Source organism: Dicentrarchus labrax, unplaced genomic scaffold (genome assembly GCF_905237075.1).
Source record: "Dicentrarchus labrax unplaced genomic scaffold, dlabrax2021, whole genome shotgun sequence".
Taxonomy (NCBI): Eukaryota; Metazoa; Chordata; class Actinopteri; family Moronidae; genus Dicentrarchus; species Dicentrarchus labrax.
The window spans coordinates 8,102,368-8,121,979 of record NW_026136723.1 but is presented as its reverse complement, the minus strand read 5'-3'; the positions used below and the strand labels follow the sequence as shown (position 1 = coordinate 8,121,979).

General features: G+C 39.6%; 1 protein-coding gene across 5 annotated transcripts in view; it reads right to left on the bottom strand.

The window, feature by feature from the left end:
- trappc9 (trafficking protein particle complex subunit 9) overlaps window positions 1-19,612 on the bottom strand; it is a 207,664-nt gene that overhangs the window by 2,757 nt on the left and 185,295 nt on the right. For all 5 annotated transcript variants that reach the window (XM_051389453.1, XM_051389454.1, XM_051389455.1 and 2 more), the window contains one exon: window positions 107-330. In XM_051389453.1, the coding sequence (XP_051245413.1) occupies window positions 107-330 (224 nt within the window). The remainder of the gene's footprint in view (window positions 1-106; window positions 331-19,612) is intronic.

Below are 19,612 nucleotides of genomic sequence, written 5' to 3'. Positions count from 1 at the left end.
CACAACAATTGCTAGTTTATCTTTAAGTGTAATCCTGTGACACCCCGAAGCATTCTGGTTATATAATGTGACATAACATGAAGACAGTACACCAGCCCGCACTGACCGTGTCGATGTAGAAGGTGTTAGAGCCGATGAAGGTGACGGCGTCCTCCAAATCGTAGTTCTGGACTCCGTTCTGGAAGTCCTGATAGGGCACCACAGTGAGAGCCAGGGGCCCCACTGAATTCTTGCTCAGATTGGTCAGTTTTACCTCCAGGCTCACAGCGTCACCCACTTTACAGTCGGCAATGACATCGCAGTCACATGGCTTTCCATTCACCAACACATCTGGAAACATGAAAAAAAAGAAAAGAAAGGAGGGGATTAGCAGGACCACAGGGGACGAGTCTTCTATCTAACATTTTGCACAGAAATGAAACTCTGCAGAAATTGTTTGAAACAAGTATTAAGACCTTTCAAACCCACATTTAAATCTCATAAACGCTCATTCACAGGATTCTCATCCAATCTCCACTTCATTTGTATTCATCAAAACCCGAGCTGACCATTAATGGCCTATCATACTGCTGCTGGTGGAGGATCAATAGGCTTTGTTTGTCCTAAAATACATTTTATTGACATCAGTGGAGAGTGCCGGAGCTCTGGGTATTAAACTGAATTCCCTCCTGTTAATCTCATGCATGACTAATTTCTGTCAAGAAGGGACGAATGAGATTGTTGGAACAATCCCAGAGTGCCACACACACACACACACACACACACACACACACACACACACACACACACACACACACACACACACACACACACACTCTGAAGTACATTTCTCTATTCTCACACAGCTACACCTCCCTCTCTCCTGTCACAGCCAACCAAGAGACACTGAGTGAGTTCAATTCAATTCTGCTAATGTGGGGCCACTCGCTCCTGATGTGGCCCCTATTTGGCTAAGGTGCAGAGGGAGACATGAAGATTTGTTTTGAACAACGAGCTCAGTGAACTGAGCTCCCGCACGCTCCTGGCGGGCTGAGGAGATGGCTGACTCCAAACATGGGGGATTCAGGGGGCTCGAAGAGATCACCCGAGTAATGAGTCCTACGAGAACAACGGCGGCGTACACACACACGCAGGCGCACACAAACCGGTTGTCATACGCTTTCGAGTGTCACGCCCGTGGCTGTGATAAACACTGTGAGTCAGGGCGCCTGAGCCTGCGTGACAGCCTGATGAAAGAGCTGCGAGCTCCGTTCAGTGCCGCCGGTGTGCCGATCTGTTGCGTACAGAAGCGAGGGGTGGGGGTCGAGGATAGGGGTAGGAAGATAGACAGACAATCCAGCAGGAGGGAGTGTGGGAGGGGGGGAGGCGGCGGTGGGTGTGGGTGGCTGAGGCCGTGCTGTCACAGTCAGTGGGAGAGCCCCTGGAGGCTGCAGCTACAGGAGGGTGACATTCAGCTCCACGTCTGTATTAAAAAAACACTTCACTCAACACAGTCAACCAGCAGCACTCACCGAGGGGCTCAGCACAGGGGTTGCTTTGTTTCTCAAGATTTTCCTTACAAAAATAAGAAAGAAATGTTTCCAGATCTGGAATCAGTTTGCTGATTTTTAAAAGGTTCTTTATTAGTCAATAAATTCACTGTGAAAAAGGAATCTCAAGAAAGTAAAAAAGCCTTCTTTCTGAGAAATGGATCTCATTTTTTGCATTAAACAAAAAAAAAAAATTGTGTCAAGCATGATTTGCATTAGAAAAGTAATCTGGTTTTAATAAAATATATCTTTGTCTTAATAAGATATTACAGCTAATATTGAACTAGATAGAACCAGTAACAAGTTACAGCAATGGTCTGCATAATATCCCAGCAGAGGAACAAGATTAATTTCCTTATTTTAAGAGTAAAACCATTCCCAGTGTTGTAAATGAAGCAGCGGTTTAGTTTTTTATTGTTTTAATAAAAAACGCTAACAATAAGAATGCTTCTGGTGCCTTCATGTAAGAGAAACTTACTTATTTTATTATTATTATTATTATTATTTATATTAGTATTATTATGCAGTTTAAATAAATTCTGTCTTATTGTAATTTTTTATTAATCTCAGATTTAGGTACAAATTAAATTCAGTAAAGTGACCAAAATATTTCTTTTAAGAAAGTCTATCTTAAATAATTGAGTTTTCATTGCTTGTAAAAAGCACAACTTGCTTTAATGTTTTGTTTTTTTTATATATAGTTTTATGGTACATTACAGTGTCTAGATCCTAGACAGATCCTTATGCTAGTTTTAATAATTCTAGCAAAAATTGGCTTACCCTATAGGCAGAATCTTTTCTAAATACAAGGACATTTTATTATATATAAGAATATTTGGCTTTCTGAAGGGTTTTAGCAGCGTGTTACATCCTGTACATTATTCATCATACTACCAAACTGATTCTGTCATATTGCCACGCATATAAGTTAATATATAAATTAATAAATCAATTATTGGCACTTATTATTGCTGTTGGTATCATCAGCTTTAGGTCAGGAACAGAAGTAAGAAAGACCAGAGTTCCTGATATGTCATATTCACTATATATATGCAGGGTTGCATATTGAACCTCAACTGAAATGTGTCCATAACTTTGAGTATTAACAACAGTCAGATCAGGACTTATTTAACTGAGGTATTATATTGAGACAAACAATTTCCATTGATATCTTCTACATGAACCATAAGAGAACAATACTGTGACTGAATGTTGTACAGCATCCCAGGAGTTATTAAATACTGCCGTATACTGCCAGTGTGAAGACGTAAAGATCAGTCTCTGTAGTCATTATTATTCATTTCATTACAAACTCTGTAAAGTGAATGGAATATCACATTATATTTACATTTACCATAGAGGCCAGTACTGCCATTTGTCATTTGTCATTTTGGCAAATACAACATCTACATCCATTACAAGCTGAGGTGTTATATCTTCTCAGTTTTAGGTGGATTATCAGTCTTACATTTTTCAATATTTCTGTAGTTTTGTGCATTGATCTCATGAATTGAATGCCAGAAGTGGATAATCTTTCCTACTTTTTTTACTGGCTGATTTTAGATAAACTGTTGGCTTTGACACAGTCTACCCGAGGCAGCAAAGAATTCAAAAGGGAGAGAGACCAAATCACTCAGAGATGAGGTCCTTTAGAAGATTCAGCTACTTTTGGACAAAAGTACAAACTAATAGAATATGCTGCTGTATGGGCTCTACTTGATTTTCCTTTACAGAGGCCTGAAGGTCATCTGTAGCTTTTTTTGCTGGACTAACTTGAGATGGCTGGAACTTTTTAGGCCAATTTCTTTCTTTTTATTTCTTTAAAAATGTGAAAAAACTGATTGTATTAACACCTGGCTAAGATCAAATCACAAGGTAAGCCAGACCACCTCCAGGCATGGTTTGGCTGATGCTACACTCCTATTACAATGCATTCTGCGTGCATTTAGACCTGCATTAAAGGGAAACTTTTTAACCAGCTTTGTATCATTACTAGGCAGTGCTGATCCAATATGAATCTAGATTCTGTCAGTGCATTGCCTATTTATTGCGTCAGATGTTTTCACAAACACATTTTAGTGTACTGCATCTGTAATACAAGAAAGTTGCTGCTTTAAAATGGAAAAAAGCCCAAACCAATCACTGCCCAACTCGCAGGAAGGGAATACCACAGCCCTTTTTCTTTATTTCAAAAATATCTGCATCGTTCTACTGCAGCCCAGTTTTAGACCATCTTTTCAGGAGTGAATCAGACACTCGTCCAGACAAGATATTTACACATACTGCATATTAACACAGTGTGTAAATAAGACCTAATATTGCAGTAAACTTGTAATATAAAGCCACATGTATAAATATTGTGTTTGGATAACATTGGGATTAGTCAGGTCTGGCACAAGCCACTTTGCCTTATCCAGTACATGAGATCACTTAACAGAAGCTGCAGCTCTGTAATTCATTGTCATTGTCTGTAGATAGGCCTTCTACTTGCAAATCTATTCTTCACATTGTATGAAAGGGCAATAAAGTAAGTTGGGTTAGTCACGTGGCAACATCAATAACCAGGGTTCCTAAACCTGTAGGTGATGATATGATGTGAAAATCTAGTTTTGCCATTTTGGTTTTAGATCAAACATCATTTCAGTGACCTCTTGCAGCTGTGAAGTGCATATAGAAGAAAACCCCTGGTGATGTCGCATTTAGAAACCCATGCACAGACACCAACACAAAAATACATGCACACACATATAACACAATCCTTCCATAGCCAGTAGCGCTGAGCATATAGTGACACCTTAGCAAGTAGTTATATTTAGTTTGTTCAAAGTCTTGTTGCTAGGAGATGTGCAAATTATAGGTAGCCTACATTGGCTCTAAAACTGGAAATAAATTCTTTCACATTAAAAGCGAACAAAAGAGAATGGTTAGTCTGTAATGAGCTGATGAACTCCCACACACACACAAGCCTCAGTCACACACACCCACAGCCTGAACATTTGCTACAGAGTTTCTCTACTCTGCTATCCTGGATTGTGTATCAGCACCGAGGCAATCAACTGATTTGGATAACCAGCATGTACGCAGAAAAACAAGCAGTGGGAAGAAACTGTGGCCCACTCCAGTGAGGAAACTGCAACTGTGTTCAAAAATACATGTAATTGGACATAATAATACTTATTATTATGAAAATATATATTTGATTTCAACTGTGGTAAATTAGCATTGATGGTGCAAGCCAATATTACAGTTGTGACAGTTTTGATATAGATTTTTTTTTAAGGGTTTTATTGCCTTTATAGTAAGTACACCAACTAAAAATGGAGAGGTTGAGGTTTCTGATGGGTTGCGGCTCTCTCCGGGCTCTCAGTTAACAGCTTTACATCTTCCCAGATAGTTTCCAGACTCGAAAGGTCAGGACAAAACGCTGCTTTTTAAAAGCATCCGCTGTGTGTTTCCTGTTGTGCAAAGCTGAGTTCTGGAGTGTACAGCACCGAGGTCCTCTAGTTTACCTCCACAGAGCTTCTGGTGAGTAGGTATGTTGAGGAATGTTTTGTCCTCAGAGGCTATATAAGCACAGGTTACGTCCCTCAGGCTCCAACTGTGATTCCTCTGACCAAAGTTGTGATTTTAAATGTGTGTGCAGTCTACAAAGTATCGCACTAGATATCTGACAGACTAAAAGATAAAATAGTTCTGGTCCATCCAGGTTTTCGGCTGCCTTGCTCTTTGCTCAGTGCGAGGTAGGGCACAGAGCACGCCGCTTGCAGAGGCAAAGTGCAGCGCGGCCAGCTAAAATACATTCTTCTTTTACAAAGAATTACAAGTTAGAATGTTTTCTGTTTATAAAGCTATGCATGTGATAAAAAAAAAGCATATCCCCGTCACTGTGTATGCCTAGCATTGTTAACATTTTGTACATAAACAGCTAAACTAACTTTAGCATTGGATTTAACAAGTTAAGTTCGTAGCCTTTATGCGTATTCATAAAGCTGGCAGTTGCCCCATCCGACTGCTGACATTTCGCTTTGCATTCGTTTTGCTGGTGAGATCGTGGTATGTTCTGTGTTATAACGCTGGAACTGGGGAAGAGTTAAATATCTTCTGTCCCTCTCTGCTCTCCACCCGAGGAAAGCCAGCTTTACAGTAAACTTAGCTAGTTGTCTATATAAGAAAAAGACCAGTTTAGCTCACATTTATTAAATTATTACATTAGTGCGATGCTTGACATTATTCAAAAATATTTAAATCTAATCATGACACGACAACTGCTCTCACGTCTGACAATGTTTTGATATGATGTAATGATACCGTTGACAGCACTGCGCTCTAGCTGCTAAGCTAACGTTAGCTTAAACCAATGATACAGTTGAGTAGGACGAGCTTAAAGTTCAACTGAGAGTCTCTGACAATAATGTTCACCGCTGTCTGTCATTTGTGCTTGACAACTGTTAGCTACCTGTTAGCTACTTGTTAGCTACCTGTTAGCTACTTGTTAGCTACCTGTTAGCTACTTGTTAGCTACCTGTTAGCTACTTGTTAGCTACCTGTTAGCTACTTGTTAGCTAAGTTACCTGTTAGCTATCTGTTAGCTACTTGTTAGCTACTTGATGTGAAGCAGTGAATTTGATTGTTGATGTAGAAAGAGACTCTTTCACTCTCACTCTGTTTGTCTTTGATGAATAGACAGACAGACAGACAGCCTTTAAGTAACTACAGCTGAGTACATTTTCATTTGTTTCAGCTTGTAATGACACTGTTATTTACACAAATTACAATTAAAAAATAAAAAACATTCTGCTGGTACACACAGAGTGCTATAATGAAGGAGTTTCTCCTTCCTGCCTGCTGATATTAGACAGAGGGAGGAGGAAAAGGAAAGAGAGAGAGAGAGGACAGAGAATGGAGAAGTACGTTAGCTAAGAGGATTTGGTCTTTTAGAAGAATTGTAGTCAAAAAAAAAAAAAAAAAAACAGGCCACAAAACACAGAGCAGGTAAGTGTCATCAGGAGGGAGGATGAGGATGGAGGGAGAAATATCACTGCGACAAAATATTGCTCCAACAGGTGCTGCACGAGCAACAGGTTCACCTGTGAGTGTTTGTGAAGAAGTGACTTTGGGACTCCAGTCTGCACAGATTCAGCGCATTGATCTGTTGTGTTGTTACAGGCTCATTAATAAACTGTAAGGAACTGATCCGTGCATTAATGTCCTGCCCGTGCTACGTAGGTGTACAGCGCTCCCAGCGTGTTACGTAACATGTGGACCTGGGTTTGGTTTTCACGTGAGTCCAGATGCTGCTGCTGGAGTCTGCAGAGGCAAAGCGCTGCGGCAGGCGTCGCCACAGCAACCAGGAGAGAAACGGGGGAGAGAGAGAGAGAGAGAGAGAGAGAGAGACGACACCTCCCTCCTGTATGAGTATGAACGCCACAGATCAAACTACGACTCAGAGATTAAACAAGCCTCTCCGCCTCTCGTCATATCGCTGTCACCCATGAAGATAAAGATGACGGCCGACACTTGGAGGTTTGCCGGTGTTTACAGGATTATGCCGTGCTACACACCGGGTGTCGATTCAGCTCATTAAGATTCACTCACAACATTGTGCAGCACGCGGGGAGAGCGGACGAATCACATCCAGACAAATATAGATGTCATGTTCATCACACCTCATGTAAAATGACATTTCTGATGTGTATGCAGGAAATGCTCATTAAACAAAGAGGATGTTACTCTGCTGCTGCAAAACTGATCACATCAGCAATGTGCTATCATTTAGAGCAGTCCTCCTCAGTGTCTGTATACTGTGTGTGTGTGTGTGTGTTGTGCAGACAAAGCAACAGGTTAAAGAAGAGAAATCAAGGTTTTTTTTTACTAAGTTCTTGGAAAGGGATAGTGTTCTTGTACACATGGAAGTGTGCCAATAAATGCTGTTGCATAACTTACTCTGGCACATTATAAGGTGAATGAAATGGTTATATAATATTTCATCATATATATTATATGTATGTATATACAATTATAACCCTATCACCTTATTACAATGGGAAGATATATAGTATAAAGAGAAGAGATGAAGAAATAGAAAAAGAAAATGATGTATGTGAGAAAAAGATAAAGTCAGAGAAAGTAAGAAAGAGACTAAATCTATACACAGCTACATATTGAGAAGAAAGGGAAATTCTGACACTGCAAACAAATAAATGGAGGAGAAACACATTATTCAATGCTACTGTGTGCAAATGAAAAAGCACACTGCTTGTATTATGCACCTACAGTAAGGCTTCAATGTTAGAACAATGGACTCAATGGATGCCTTGTTGCTGCCAAAGATAAAATATTTAGGAAGGCAGATAATGAATCTGCAGTAAATCTTCTTTTTATGGATCCTTTATTTATTTCAGGGAAGTCCAATTGAGGTTGAAATGCTCTTTTGCATGTTAGTTATTTACCATGATTGACAATAGTCCACAGACATCGCATTAACCAATTTCACTTCCTTTTGATGATTACACAAAGTAACCTGACTTCGCCACATGGTTGGTTACACAGAACCATCTGGGAGGTCCTCGTTGGAAACTCTTTGGAAAAGGGCAGGCACAAAAAATACATGGCAGGCGATTGGATGACCCATCACCATCTATCACGTGATAAAGTTCAACCAATCAGATCCCTAGACCATATAACGTAGTCCAGCTCTTACCGAAGTCAGTCGGGAGAGGAGTAAAAACATTTCCATCAAAAAAAGCCTTCAGTGCCGTTCTTTGCTCTTTCAATGACTAAATATTCTCCAGTTCTGATATAACTGATGCTAGCAGCATCCACGCTAACCTCTGTTGTTTTTGTGCACTCACTTCTCGTTGTCACACAAAACCTAGCATTAAACCACATCCATAGCTCATGCCACAGCTGCAGTAGTTCCTCAAAGGACTCTAACCAGTCCAGTACCACTCCAACAGACATAAGTGCATAGCTTGAAGGCAGGCAAGATGGATTCTCGAGTGTTTTTGTGATCAAGTGGCCGGAGCAGAAACATCTGTACATTATGGACAGACAGCAGATATATGTCATGTGAGCTGATAATTACAGGAACTCTGAAGAGATATGATGGTACTTTGCCTGCAATGGCTTTATAATTAAATATACCAATGACTCAATCAATGTGTGGCCAGCACAAAAATGTGGGAGTGGTTTTTATTTGTTTGCAAAGTTCAATGTGCTCTGATAAATACTGTGCAGGATTTCATAGACAACAATCAACATAAGGTAGCATAATCAACATCAACAGCTGGTTAAAAAAAGAGAGGACTTGCATCTAAAATAAAAACACACATTTGAAAATAAAACTTTCCATTGATAGAAGAAAAAGGCATGATCAAAGTAGAACTCCAGGTTAACTGTACTCCAGTGGCAGTGTCATTTCCTCCAGGATGAACATTAACAAAGAGTTGTGCTCCGGCCCAGATGACCAGGTCATCAGGGTTTAACAGCTCATCCCCGGCCAGCGGCCGATAGCCAGGCAGGGTCATTGATGAATGCTCCGATGGAGCTGGAGGGTGTGCTTTAAAGGTTGAGGTGTGCTGCAGTAAGTCTAAAAATAACCTGCCAGCCTCTGTTATCCCCCAAAGCCATCTGCCCCTTTTATAATTATCCCCATAACAACCACTCACTTGATTTCTGTTGTCTTTTTCTTCGAACGTTTTAAGATTCCATCTGCTCTGACCAGAAGAAGCCAGGCACATATTTGAATATTCTGTCGCTCACTTGAGGTGGACATGAAACATTTCCACATTTATCAGTTTGGGCCAGGAGCCCTATACATCTCTAACTGTAGATTTTTACTAATTTTGGACTGCTCTGTAGCAACATATGCAGTCTAATAGATAGTAAACTGGTGAAAGCGATATAAACCAACCATAAATTTGCAAATTAAACTTCTCCCATTGCAGCATCTTTCTAAAAGGTCTGAGTAATCGCTGTCCATCTGTGCCTGTCTTTCAAACCCAACCCTGACTGTGTTTAATTATTTCACTGTAAGCAGGACATATTTAAGAAGCTTCACCCCAGAACTGCTCGGGTGCTATAATTTCAATCAGCGGTGAGCAGCAGCCTGTGGCAGAAAGATTGGGGGTTATGTTGCAGCAACAGTTTGTAAGCTCAGTGGACTAATATTGGCTCGTCTCCACATAGGACACCTAACTGAGCTGAGCTGCTTCCAGCCTGCGTACACTCATTGCTGCTCTGTAAACATCATGACCACAGGAGCATTACTCATCCAAAACATTCAACATCGCTTTCATTCCCTACTGGTGGCTACGTGACTTATGTTTACTCAAATAATAGTTCTCCATTTTTTTCCCCCACCCTTCATTCGATCTCTCTATTTTCCTCTTCAAGAACTGGAGTGTACTCTCCTGGCTCACTGTTTGAATGGTAGTGCCCAAGGTTATCATTGTTTAACATCCTTATCCTTCACTTCCAGCCACACTCAACAAGGCTTTTTAAAGCTAGCGGTATACTGTGAGGATATATAAGGATAAAGATGCTTAAACACACTTATTGACACATTCAACAGTGCAACTTATTGTTACATGCCAGACTGCGACAAGTGGGAACACGAGTGCACTCTGTGGTGCTCTAAAAGGGAATCACAATAGATCTGAAGAGACTCTTGTATTATTGAGAATAGGGAAATAATGAATCAGTATAAATACAGGCTGACACAATGAAAATCTGGGTGAAGGATGGTGCTTACCGTCTCTTATTTTGAATGTTCAACCTAATTTTAATGATCACTGTCGAGGAGGTCTACAAATATTGAGAGGTGTCTCCAAGATGAGTTGTACGCTGCCAACAGCAACAGATTTCTTCTCTATGTTCGTACCAATTAGATGCCTGGTTTGCTTCAGTATCAGCTCTGTGAGGCAGTACATGGAGCGGTGTCTTCAGCTAAATGCTATCATGGTCCAATGACAATGTTAACATGCTGATGTTCAGCAGGTATAACACGTTTACCATCTTCGTTTGGCATGTTAACATGCTTAAGTTAGCTAATTAGCACTAAACAGAAAGTAGAGCTGAGGTCGAAATAGTTTGCAGGTGTACAGCTGTAATGGTTAGTTGATTCATTAATTAGTTATTAAAAATAAAATTATTGTTAAACAACCAACTATTTTGATAGTCGATTAACATTGTGAGTAATTTAAAAAAAAGAAAAAAATTCTCTGATTTCAGTTAATGTGAATATTTTCTGGTTTCTTTAGTCCTCTTTGACAGTAGACTGAATGTCTTTGAGTTGTGGACAATGAAGGACATCACCTTGGGTTTTGGGAAACAGTGATAAACATTTTACTTTTACCATTTTCTGACACTTTATGGACCAAAGAACTAATCAATTATTCAAAAATAATCATTAGTTGTAGCCCTAAACTAAGGCATTGGGCAAAATTTATTTATTTCTACTCATACTGGGGGGACATAAATGTCTGTACCAAATGTCCTGGCAAGTGTTGTGATGATTCAGCCTGGTAGACTGACCAACTGACAAACTGAGCGACAGCCATAGAGCCAACAAACATTTTTAACGATTCCTAGACATCCCTTAAGACATGGTGCATACTTAAACTGAGGCAGCTTTCATTAACAAGTTCTTTTAAAACAGATCCTGCATGTTTCTTGCTTTTTACACAGTAAGTAAACAAACATTGTAGAAAAGCTGTTGCAACTGCAAGCACCAATAAACACGCCATATTTAGATAATGCATCTTACAAATTGTTTATCCAAATACAAAATGAACCCCTTAACCATGTCTACATGCTTTATATATGCAGCCAAATAACTTGCTGTTTAATGAGCTGATGTGTAATAACGTGGCCAATAAGTCTATATTTCTGTCTATAATTTAGATTTTATCCATGTAGACTAACTCGTGCCTCGAGCTGAGAGTGAAGAAAGGCAGGAAAGGTTTGGAGAGAAGAAGAGGATGATACAATGTACCATGTTGCAGGCACATAGTTCACACTTTGACAAACCACCTGAACATTACCTGAAGCATTCTGTTTCCACTGAACTGTGAGTGCAGCTGATCAGGAAAAAATAACACTGTAGGTCTAGTATCTTTGCAGCAACTTCCCAAAATAGAACAAATCAATAGTGTGGGGGAGAACTGGTGTGGTGGCTGGGTGCCATTACACTTTAATGGCCCCATACTGAGATGGCAGTCTTGGCTTGGGGCTTCCTGCTGCGCAGTCACATAATTCTTCGATCTGATTCTTTTTCCAAACTATACCTACATTTTAATAATTCATATCAAAGCTGAAGAGTGACTGTTCTGTATCTCTATTATAACCACTGCAGTGAAAGTGTTTTATTATACTGCAAAATCTATATGTGATTTCCTCTTATCCCCCTCTCTCCATCCTCTCTCTCTCTAACCCCAGCCGGCCGCCCACCTAGAGTCGGGGTCTACTCGAGGTTTCTGCTTCCTAAAAGGAAGTTTTTCCTGGCCACTGTTGCCAAGTGCTTGCTCATGGTGGGAATTGTTGGATTCCTGTGAAGGGGCACGGTCCTGACCTGCTCTATTTGAAAAAGGGTCCTGAGATGACTTCTGCTATGATTTGGTGCTATGAAAATAAAACTGAATTAAAACTGAATTAAATTAGATGGGTTTCTGCATTCATTCAACTCAAATTGATCTATCTATTGGCAGCAATGGAATATAATATTCATAGGTATGTTTTCATTAGTGCATATTCACCTGAAAATAAGAATGTTTTTTTTTTTGTTACCTTAGAATGAACTGTTATCTACAGATGGTCTTCAGTGGAGTCCACTGAGAAAGCACCATGTTTTGACAGAAGCCCAGAACTTGACGAACCAAACACTGGACATAAATTCCGCATCCCAGGTGGTCAAATACAGATGCTAGTGGTGTTCAGTTAGTTGCAGTTCTGATGCTTCACCGCTAGATGCCACTAAATCCAACACACTGGTCCCTTAAGAACAAAGTGTGTTTATGTTTATATTTGGAAAAAAAAAAAAGGCAAGTTAACAAAAATATTTTCCTGGTAAGTGATGATGTCTTTTTATTTATGTGTGTACTTGTACCTGATGTACCAGCCTTTGAGCAGCAACCTATGAATGAACTGAGGTCACCCATTGACTCTGTAGGAGTGGATTGTGTTTTCAGTGCCAGTGCTTCTATAATATTTCCACTTTGATTTATATTTATTGCAGGAGTGTTGATAAAATAGTTTTCCGCTGTTTTGCTGAAAGTGATCTTCAACCTGTTATACCTGAGCGTGCATTTCCTGCTTTAGCTAGTAAATAGCTTCAGAAGCCCAGTCACACTTTTTTTAAACTAATTGTGAAGCAGTTTAAATGTCAGGAACACCAAATAAAAACCCATCCCAACAACCTCTGATATAACATTATAGATAATCTTACATCATTACTCCACTGGACACATTACACAGTACTGCTGCTGTATCATGCTGATGAAATCAGTGCTCATTCACACATCTATAATAGGCTTAACAGGTGGTGAACTGACATTAGCTTGTGGTTTTAACACTTCTACTATTACCACTATTAAGAGTATTGGATGTAAAGGAGACCACATTCCTTTAACACTCTGCTGTTTCCTGAGAAGATCAATTATATCAAACAGCGAATGAATTAGATTTAAAACACAGTACTAATTTACATTACATCTCAAAGAGAGCGTTAAATCTATGTTTGGGATAATAATTGTGTTACTCAAGAACATTCATTTCTATATGGTTGTATAGCAGGTTTATGGTTACAGTTGCATTGTAGATCATTCCTCTGAACTCAAATCTATGTACTTATGTGTGAAAATGGACAACTCCAAGGCCTTTTGAGTACCTACAATACATGTAGCCTGTTCTCAGTACAAGAGCATTATGTCATGGACTAAAAATAGTCATTTCATCTGAAAAAAAAAAAAAAGATTCCATGAAAGAGCCCACTCCTACAACACAATTCAAAGAGTTAAATATCTGATCATTCTGATACTAGTGTTATATGGAGTGTACTGGAGAAACTGAATAATTAAAATTGTGTTAATGTCAAAAGACTTATTTCATTCATTTCATGTAGCATAGACAAGGGAATTCAGAGCTTAACTCATCTAACCTTGCAAGGATTTTTCAGTCTGGACCAATTAACAGACCAACTGTCCATATAGCTTGGCTGAAAAAAAAACAAAAAACATGGCATCCCAAATAGTAGAAAAGAAAGGCCTTCCTCTATGCACCTACACTTATAGAAACTGAAGCCAGTAGGGCTGTGCATATTTTTACATAAAATCCTTGCCTTGTGCAGCTTTAATTTTGAGGATTTATTGTTCCAAGAGTGCTATTGCTTTTTGAATTCGTATTCCCTCTCTGCATATCTCCCCAGTAAACATCATTACACATCAGCAAAATATGAGCTATGGGTTTTGGCAAGCCTTCTTATCCGCTTCCCTTCCCACACATCCACCTGTAACCAAACAGCATTAAAACTGTAATGATCTAATTTTTCTATTTTCCAAATGTAATTTATTGCCACTTGGCCTCAATTAGGTAAAAAAAAAAAAAACCTTGATTGCTGCCTTCATTCTGGGACTGATGTCAGAAAACTCAGAGGCTAATCAACAACATGGCTCATAGATGCGCTCACCTGCTCGAGGGGCAACAATTACATAACTACAATACATAAGAGAAGACTTAGGCCAACTAGTAGTTCTCTTTACTGCAGAGGTAGCTTACATGATAAATAGATACAATGGTGAATCCCGGCTTCTTTGACTTTCCCTACAATACATACTGCTGAATCTTATAAAAGCATATTATAACAAATGCAATGTTGCTGAGGAAAAGTTAGAACTAAAAAACTGTTAGTAAGACTTTATGTAATTTCATACTCCCATATTCCCATGAAAGCTTGAAGCACAGTCAGCAATGAGCTCATGGAGCGAGACTGAAGCTACTGGTCTGTGTCTGCGCCGGCTTGAGCAGGAGATGAACAGGCCTGCGTACTGAGCATTTAAAGGCAAATCTCTGTTAATCACATATGGATGGAAAATAATTAGGGCTATCTTCCCCCGGCAGCCGTCGATAGCCTGGGTGATGAAGCAGGAAAAAACAGCTGCTGCAATAAATCTGATCTGATAATCCAGTATGCTGATTTGAACACAACCAGAGCAGCTATTCTCATGGTCAGTGACCGCATAACAAGACAGACTGTATCCTCAGTGCTTAAAGACAGAATTTTTCACTCATAATTTATTATTATGTGGAAACAAGCGGATGTACCTCACCCTCTGATTACCTTATCTATTACCTATGTAAAGAAAAGCACACTGAATCTGAGGTGAGTTTCTCAAAATAAGACTATTTACTTTGATTTAAAATCAAGCTGACTGGGTGTACGACCACAAACAAAACTGTAATAACAAAGTTGTGCTTTTATTGACCCTGGCAACTGTCACAGTCCATAAAGTCACTCAACCATGTATTGTCAATAGAGCGGCTGTAAAAAGGGTCTGCTGATAAAGCAATGACTTAGATAATTGATTTGTTGGTTTGGAGTTTGGGGAGATAGTCGTCGCTGTTCATTGTTAAGCGAAATTAAGTCAAATATCCACATTCTCATTTACTTCGGATAATCTTTAGAGGAACAGTTCAACGTTTTGGGAAATACAATAATTCACTGAGAAAACTGATAGCTTGGCTCTGTCTGAAGGTAACATAATCTGCCTACCTTTATTTTAACACACACTGATTATATCTGCTTTAGTGTAAACAGTTTGTGGTTTCACGAGAAGAAGGCGGAAGTGCGTTGAATAATTGGGCACTAATCCCGCCCATAGCCCTCTGTAAAACCGCACTTTTTTTTTTACATTTCGTTGTATGTGCTGGTGTGTGGATTTTGTTACTTTTGGACAAAGCCAGTTTAGCTATTCCCCCCTGTTTCATGCTAAGCTAAGCTAGCCAAGGTTTTCAGGGGTCTTTAAATTCAAGGCAGAATGTAAGGGATTTGTTGGTCGTGATTTGTAAACATAACATTCAGGCTCCTCCTCCTTGGTTCAATGACCCCAGAAGCGCACCTCATAGCTCCCTCACAATCTGGACCAAAGGTTGACGCCCAGAGACGTCCTGAAAACGGGCAAAAAAAAGGGCAGGGTCTCTGCAGATACAGACACCGCCACACACTTCTAGTGGGTCATAAGTGATGACTGAGAGGGACTATTTTTATATGAGTCTATAGATTGTCTTACTTAATAATTCTGCCTTTAAATTCAGACAAATATAAGTCAAATAACTATTACTTTAACATGCCCAGTTTATGAAAGCTATACATACTCAACTCAGTCGTATCAGGCTAATGAGGGCCTACCCTGGGATAACCTATTCTTTATTATGTTAATGTGGTTATCTTCTCTAACCCTACTGGGAGATACATCTCTCCACAGGGGGCTTCAAGCTCTTTGATTCTTTTTTTTCCTCTCATTTTGTAAAGCACTTCTGAACATCAAACTCTTTGACGTAATGCGGTTCCGAGTCATATCTGTAAGTACAACTCTGCACACATCACATCTAATTAAATTTGGATTACTTTTTTTTTCTTGAATGGCAATTTCTTGAATGTATCATTATATTTAATTGGGTGTTATCTTGCTCACCGGTGTAGGAGTAGACGGCGGATATTCCTGGGGTGTACGGTGGCTCATTTGGTGTGATAAATATTACAACGCTGCAACTGGCCTGACAAGCAGTCCACAGGGAGCGTGTGAATGTTTTTGCTAATTAAAAGGCTAAATTAAAATAAAGAAAACGATTTACTATATATAAAATTAAAAAATATTTAAATAATTTTGTAATTGATTATTCCTGGATAAACTAGGCTCACAAAAAGTTAACCCAACAAACATATTGTACAGGCTGCAGTCTGGAAACAAAGAGAAGCATAACAACAAACCAAAATGCTTCACATGAGAAGTGCGTTCCCTGAGAATGGTTTTGATGGAATACAAAGCCTCTATCGCCATCAAATATTTGCTCACTGGGACGGTATGGCACTCAATAGTGCAGGGGACGCGCTGCCCTGTAAAGTATCCACCTTTCTCTCCTCTGACATAATCTCCAAGAATGGAAAACCAAACAAGGCCACTGTACAATAGCCTGCTGTGTCAATTCCTCGCTATGCACTGGAACAACAACATCAACAGGCGGCGGAGGTGCTTGTTTGAGGAGGACCGATTCAGAGTGGGGGAGTGGGAGGAGGCGGTGGCGACTGTTTTGACTCATATCCAGAAAAATCATTAGTCATAAGTCATTAGTAAGCCTCCCGTGAGAGACTCACTGTAGTGAGGTCTAAACATGGCTGCTGTCATATGCTGCGCTGCACACTTACTCCCATTTCCCTGCCTCATTACTATGCTCTGCCTCTTCTTCCTCTAATTATGCAAATGAATCCACTTTACCTTCAACATTAAAACTGTAATATGTGTAGATACCTGCAGGCATGGTGGTGGAATTCCTGTCCAAGGCCTAATCTTAAAGCCGATTGAAGACAAGTGAGAAAAGATACTGCTTCTGTTGTTTTGCTGACAGCCACATTGATCTACGTTTAATGAGGCAAAACCACTACTGACATGATTAGCTTTCAGGAGATTGATCTTTGGAAAGACACATTCCATTGCAACTAAGATTCTCATTACATATGCTGATGCAGCAGTATATGTGACAATGGCAGAGGCTAAAACAAGTAAGAAAAAACGCAGGTAAAAATTCAAAATTCAGTCTTCAATTAACTTTACCTTGAGATACTTGAAAAAGTGCCACACAACAAACTTCAAGCCACTACATTCAAAATTTGACGGTAAAAATAAATGCTGTTACAATGACAGACAAGGTTTGTTTGACTACAAGCTGTCTTAAAGAAGGCAGGGGAAGCACCTCTGCTTCTCATTCCGCCTTCTCTTTGTGTTTCAAGCTTGCCATCATGTGGGAAGTTGAAAGCTGTAAAAATTGCTCCCGATGACGCACATGCAGCATTGACTAGAAGAGGATTTCCCAGGAATGAACCAAAGGAGTGCTGCAAAAAGGAATGTCGTTTTCTTATGTAAAAAAGCGGAGCACAACAAAGCCCTGCTTGCACACCCACACACAATCTGCTGCTGCACGATGTTCCTGTTGCTGCTTTTTGTTTCTTGAGTAGATAATACGACACACAGACACACTGTGGGGTACAGTACTTTTATGTGGCAATTATGGCCAAGACAAATTAACCCTAAGGCACTTACAGAGTCTATAACTACCTATTTATACTTTGGTAAATTGTCTAGGAAGGAAAAAGTTTATGTAACGAAGTAATTGTTGTGTTTAAAGGGCAAAAGAGGGGAGCTGGAGAGAGATAGCAAGGAATGTTAGGTTTAATTTACCATGGGCATGGGAAATACTCATTTCTGATTGGCTGGCAGATGTCTGTTAAAATCAGATGTCAGAATACTGTAAATATAGATGGGAAACAGTGGAACTATCATTGTGATCAATATTTGAGAGTATAAAAATGTCTGATGACGTATCGGCTGATATTCCAACATAAACAGTATCACATAGTAAGTATACACATTTTTAAAGGATCCATTAAATATGACTGTTCTTCTTTGTGTGACCAAGATATCCAATAAGCAAGATATTTTTTATTTAGAAAAAAATGATTTCACTTTACTTCGACTTTAAAAATTAAAAAAGTAATTCTGGTCCAAAATTTCACTCTTAGCCTGTAGTGTCTGTTTATTAAAAATCAATCAACATCTTTGTGTGGGGAGAAAGGTCTGCAAAATTCCAAAAAACATTTAAAATAAAATTGATTCTTAGGAAAGAATTACATTTAACCACATGCATTTTCCATTGGAAAAAAACAACAACAGTGCATGCATGACATGCATGGTTTTCTGGGTGAATTATCAGTGTGAAGCAGTGATACTAAGGTAATGAGCTGTCAGTGCTGCACTGGGGGGCAAATCACTATAGACAGCAGAGCTGCCTGTGAGGTTATTATTTCCTCCACAGAATGAATGGCAATCAATGTCTTAGAAAGTTACTTCAGTCACCTGCAGGGGTATCAAGGATTCACCTAGGACTGATGTTGTAAAAAACAAGTCTTCTCATTAAAGACTTGCTCTACCATCCTCCTTTCTCACATAAACTCAGATCCACAGAGGTTCTTTACCTTATTTTATAAACAAAACACTCATTACTGGCAAAAAATAAATAAACACTTAAGGGGTTAGTGGTGTTTGTGTAAGAATAAATAATGAACCTGAGTAGGTCTGACAAGGCTGGAGGTCTAAGGTTTGTTATGAGGCAATGGATCGTTATTTGTGTGTTTGTGTGTATGTTATCCCCTGTAAAACCCAAAGGTAACTCGGACGACCAGGTTCAGCCAGAGCTCTTGTCTCTGTTGTGATCTTTTAGTATTGCTTCACTGCAGTTCTTGTAATGACTGTGCCGTTGTATTTTAACACATTTTAATTACCACCCTTCTCACCACACTGGAGATGAATGCGCTTAATTTCAGATGTGAGACCGCGAGGCAGCTTACAAACAATGCGGATCAGCATCATGTGTGACTAAAGCTGAGGAGGATGTAGATCTGCTGAAAAAACCCTGTTGTACCCTTATCACTGTATCATCAGTGTATGAGCCAGGCTTGTCAGGGAAGGGGGTCAAATGAGTCCATTAATACTTTTCTAGGGAATCAATGGTACCCTCTGTGAGTGCTACAAAATAATATGAACATTTTAACGGAACATATTGTAGTATAGTTATACATATAGTTTGCTGGCGACACCGCTGTTGTAGGACTAATCTCCCACGACGACGAGACAGCCTACAGGAGGGAGGTCTCCCACCTGGAGGACTGGTGTCGGGAGAACCACCTCCTGCTGAACGTCAGCAAAACTAAGGAACTGATTGTGGACTTCAGCAGGAAACAGCAGAGGGACTTCCATCCACTCACTATCTGTGGCTCTGAGGTGGAAAGAGTGGACAATTTCAGATACCTGGGAGTG